At 42.4% G+C, this 4,111-nt stretch overlaps 1 protein-coding gene across 1 annotated transcript in view; it reads left to right on the top strand.

Annotated features, from left to right (window-relative positions):
• The window catches only part of LOC107082923 (arginase-1-like), a 7,632-nt gene extending 5,718 nt beyond the window's left edge, over nucleotides 1-1,914 (top strand). The window contains exons 4-8 of the mRNA XM_015371820.1: nucleotides 442-601; nucleotides 672-766; nucleotides 840-944; nucleotides 1,077-1,213; nucleotides 1,287-1,914. Of these exons, the coding sequence (XP_015227306.1) occupies nucleotides 442-601; nucleotides 672-766; nucleotides 840-944; nucleotides 1,077-1,213; nucleotides 1,287-1,450 (661 nt within the window). The 3' untranslated portion in view covers nucleotides 1,451-1,914. The remainder of the gene's footprint in view (nucleotides 1-441; nucleotides 602-671; nucleotides 767-839; nucleotides 945-1,076; nucleotides 1,214-1,286) is intronic.
• The last annotated feature ends 2,197 nt before the right edge of the window (nucleotides 1,915-4,111 follow it).

The following is a 4,111-nucleotide window of genomic DNA, read 5'->3' as shown; positions in this document are numbered from 1 at the left end:
GACACACAGGAGCTCTTTCAAGCTGGACACCGTTTCATTCACAACACCTGTCCCATCAACCAGGAATCAGAAATACTTTAATAATCCCAGGGAGGGATTACTTTAGTTACATTCCTCCATCTGTAACAGAGTGACTATAGGACCAGGTATTGCCAACGGGTATGCTGGTCTGACGCGGTATGCTCATCTGACAGAACACCAGAACCGATAAAGACATTAATAGTTTAAAGGTTTCCATCTAAACACCTGCAGTATTTTGGGTCTATTTGTTCATTTAATGCAGAGAAAATCATGAACGATATAAAGTCTCATTAATTAGAGCTGGAATCAGAAGCTGGACGAGCAGAAATGATCATTTTAATAATAAATGGATTCTAGGCTCCCCTGTTTTCATCGTAAATAGAAACCGAACCAGAACCGTTAAACCTGTCCTGTCTTCAGTCTGGCCATTGGCTCCATCCATGGTCACGCCGCGGCGGCGGGCCCCCTCAGCGTGGTGTGGGTGGACGCCCACGCTGACGTCAACACGCCGCTGACCTCGTACACAGGAAACCTCCACGGCCAGCCCATGTCGTACCTCCTGTACGAGCTTCGATCGAAGGTGAGCGCCCCCTCCTGGTCGTACGCGTTAACCGCAGAGCAGGTTCCTCTGATGCTCTCCTCCGCTGCAGGTTCCTGAGCTACCAAACTTCTCCTGGATGAAGCCCTGCGTGTCCTCCAGGGACCTGGTCTACGTCGGCCTGAGAGACGTCGATCCGGCGGAGCAGTGAGTCCGGCGGCCAGAACCGCAGGAATTTGACCTAATCGGTGTCTAAAACGCGACCTTCTCTAATCCAAAGCTACATCCTGAAGCTGCTGGGAGTGAAGGTGTTCTCCATGTCACAGGTGGACCAGCTGGGCGTGGCCAGGGTCATGGAGGAGACATGTGACTACCTGTGGGAAAGGTGAGCCTCAGCTGGTTCAGAGCATTTCTGTTCAGGCGGGACCAAACCCGGAGCTTTCTGGGGTCCCATCAGACATCTGGATGGACCCTAACCCCCAAAAATGATTTCTAACTGCTTGCTTTGTCTTTGAAGAGCAAAGAAACCGATTCACCTGAGCTTTGACATCGACGCCATCGACCCCTCTGTTGCCCCGGCAACAGGAACCCCTGTGGTAGGAGGCCTGAGCTACCGAGAGGGGCTGTTCATCACAGAGCAGCTCTGTCAGACAGGTAGGAGCCATGTTTACCGCCACCTACAGGCAGAACCGTATAAGTGCAGCTGAATCACTCAGAACATCCTCAGGTCTGCTCTCCGCCGTGGACTTGGTGGAGGTGAACCCTCTGAGGGGGCAAACGGAGGGGCAGGTCCACTCCACGGTCAGCACGGCGGTCGACATTCTGCTCGGATGCTTCGGACGTCTGCGGGAAGGAAACCACCTGCTGGATTATTCCCTCCCAGAGCCGTGAGGAGGACTCCGCTGTCTGAGGCGTCCCTGAAAGCATCACGTTGCTGGGAGGCCTTAAAGTGCTCAGCTGGAAACTTTCTCAGATAAATCAGTCACTAAGCTACGGACGAGGATTAGGGCCACGGGAAAAATAAAACAAGTTAACAGATTTTTTTAACTTTATTTCAGTATAATATGAGAAAAAAAGTCAGAAATCTGACTTTAATCTGAGAATTCTGACTGAATTCTGACGGACAAACAAAAAACATGTTAGCATCAAGCCGTAGCCATGTCTGTTTTAGAGACTAGCTCTCTTGTTTTAATCACTGCTCTTCCATTAATGAAAAAGCACGTAAAAAGTCGCCTAGTTCCATCATTTACCACCAATGTGTTCCTGTTCCTCCCAAACTACTCACATCTTTGTCAGTGAAGCTGAGAGCTCCACATCTCTGCCTTCATGGGGCCCATCTACATTAAGATCCACAATTCTCAGGAAAAAAGTCAGAATTCTGAGATTAAAGTTTCATTCTGACTCTTTCCCATATTGAACTGAAATAATATTTAAAAATTAGTTAGCACACAAGTTTTTAATTAACTCCTGATTACTGTTTTATCTAGGAAATAAGATGTTTTGTTTTCTTGTGCAAAGCTAGAGTACAAAGAAAATGCACTGATTCTACAAATTTCTATTTTAATAAAAGTAAAAAGTAGCTGTCCATTAAATTATTATAAAGAATGAAAGAGACTATAATAAAGGGTTATGTACAACTTAATTTTGTTTTAAAGAATAAAGGAAAGCAATGAGTACAAATAAATAAAATATAAATAAAATCAGGGAAAATATTTAGTGTTTTGATCTTTAACATCTGAAACCATTTCTTAAGACTTAAAGTGTTTAAAGTATTCATGACAGAATGGTGAACCACCTCCAGTGACAATTACTTTTTACTGTACATTAGGTCAACCTTAACAACAAAGATTGTGAACAAAAAAAGATTAAAACATTTCAGTGAAACTTGAACTATCTATGGGAGCCCTTTGTAAAGTGAAGCTGTCAAAAATTAGGAAAAATATTTATTGCTATCGGTCTCCGCCAAGTGACGTCAATTGTTTACCTCGGGCGCGGTACACTATGCCTTTTCCACTTAAAATGGCGTCTTAGCAACAAATGTCACGTGACTGGCCGCCCCTGTTTTCAGGCTTATGTTAACTGTAATGACTTATCTTGGACAGGCTGCTATGTAAACAGGCCTTTAGTCCTTCGGTTAGCTATGCTGCGGTTGTTTACGCTACACCTTTTCCAACTAAAATGGCGTCTTAGCAACAAAAGTCACGTGACTGGCGGAGACCGATTTAGTTTATTTTACAAGGAAAATAAGGAGGTAATTTCCTCACTATGTCATTCATTTATAAAAAAATCGAAGTTCCAAAGCTACATGTTTATTTTTCCAAATTACATATTTAATATTTTAACAAAATATTTAATTAACTATATATATAATATTTATTTAACAAATCACATTTTTAGCTAGCTAGTTTGGTGCTAGCTAAAATTTAACCAGCACCTAGCTAGCTAGCTATCACCAAGCTAATATTTAGCTAGCTAGCTTGGTGCTAGCTAAAACTTAACCAGGACCTAGCTAGCTAGCTAGCTAGCTAGGCGTGGTTAAATATTTTGCTTGCTAACAAGTTTTTTAACTGACAATCTAAATATTTAGTTTGGAAGTTATAGATTATTGTGAGTGAATGAATGAATGAATGAATGAATGAATGAATGACATAGTGAAAAATAACCCCCATATTTATCTCTTAAAAGATGCTAAAGGCGTCTAAAGGCTGCCACTCTACTGGGGGGAGTGGAGGCCTAGTGGTTATAGAGCTTGGAATCCAGAGGTTCTGAGTTCAGGCCCCACTCCCACTGACTGCCACTCTGAGTCCCTGAGCAAGACCCTTAACCCCACACTGCTCCCTGGGCCCCGCACAGTGGCAGCCCACTGCTCCCCAAGGGGATGGGTTAAAGGCAAAGGCAATTTCTGCAATATGAGATCAATAAAGTTCAATCTGTTAAAATTAAATAATCATAAATATTGCTCCAAATACTCCATAACTATAGCCTGGTTCTGCTGCTTTTTAGGTTTGAATGTGGTTATTTTTTTTGTTCAGTAAAGTGACCCATAGTGGGTAAAGTGGTCAAAAATTTAACTTAAATTAAGATTAGCGATTAGAAGTAAAAAGTATGTTGCAGTGAAACTAGCAAAGTTTTAATTAACCATTTACTCCAGTAAATGTAACAAGTTACTCCCCACCTCAGGTTACATGAATGATCTGATAGCAAATCACCAAACTTTGCTGAAGCCTTCCATTTTTTCCCCCATTCTCTTTTATAATTTCTGCAGTGGCTAGTTAGATTTAGGAGAGTCCTGGAAGAAAATACCAGTCAGGCTGTGGAACTCCTCAGACTGGGATAGAGGATCAGAACGGCCTAGTCAAAGTCCAGATCTGTGGCAGCATCAACCTCTGGGTGCTGCTGTGGCTTTTTACCAACAATAGATGAGATTAACCCGTATGTTTACTTGACAGTTTTTATTTTATTTTGATAATCATCTTCATCACAGTTCTCTTATTGACACGTTTCTAACAAGCTGGTTGATAAAACCAAAAGCAGAAAAGGTAACAGTGGTTT

This window comes from Cyprinodon variegatus, unplaced genomic scaffold (assembly GCF_000732505.1).
Source record: "Cyprinodon variegatus isolate N-32 unplaced genomic scaffold, C_variegatus-1.0 Scaffold65, whole genome shotgun sequence".
In the NCBI taxonomy this organism is placed as follows: Eukaryota; Metazoa; Chordata; class Actinopteri; order Cyprinodontiformes; family Cyprinodontidae; genus Cyprinodon; species Cyprinodon variegatus.
Note: the sequence above shows the minus strand (reverse complement) of the source record. Positions and strands in the feature narration are given on the sequence as shown.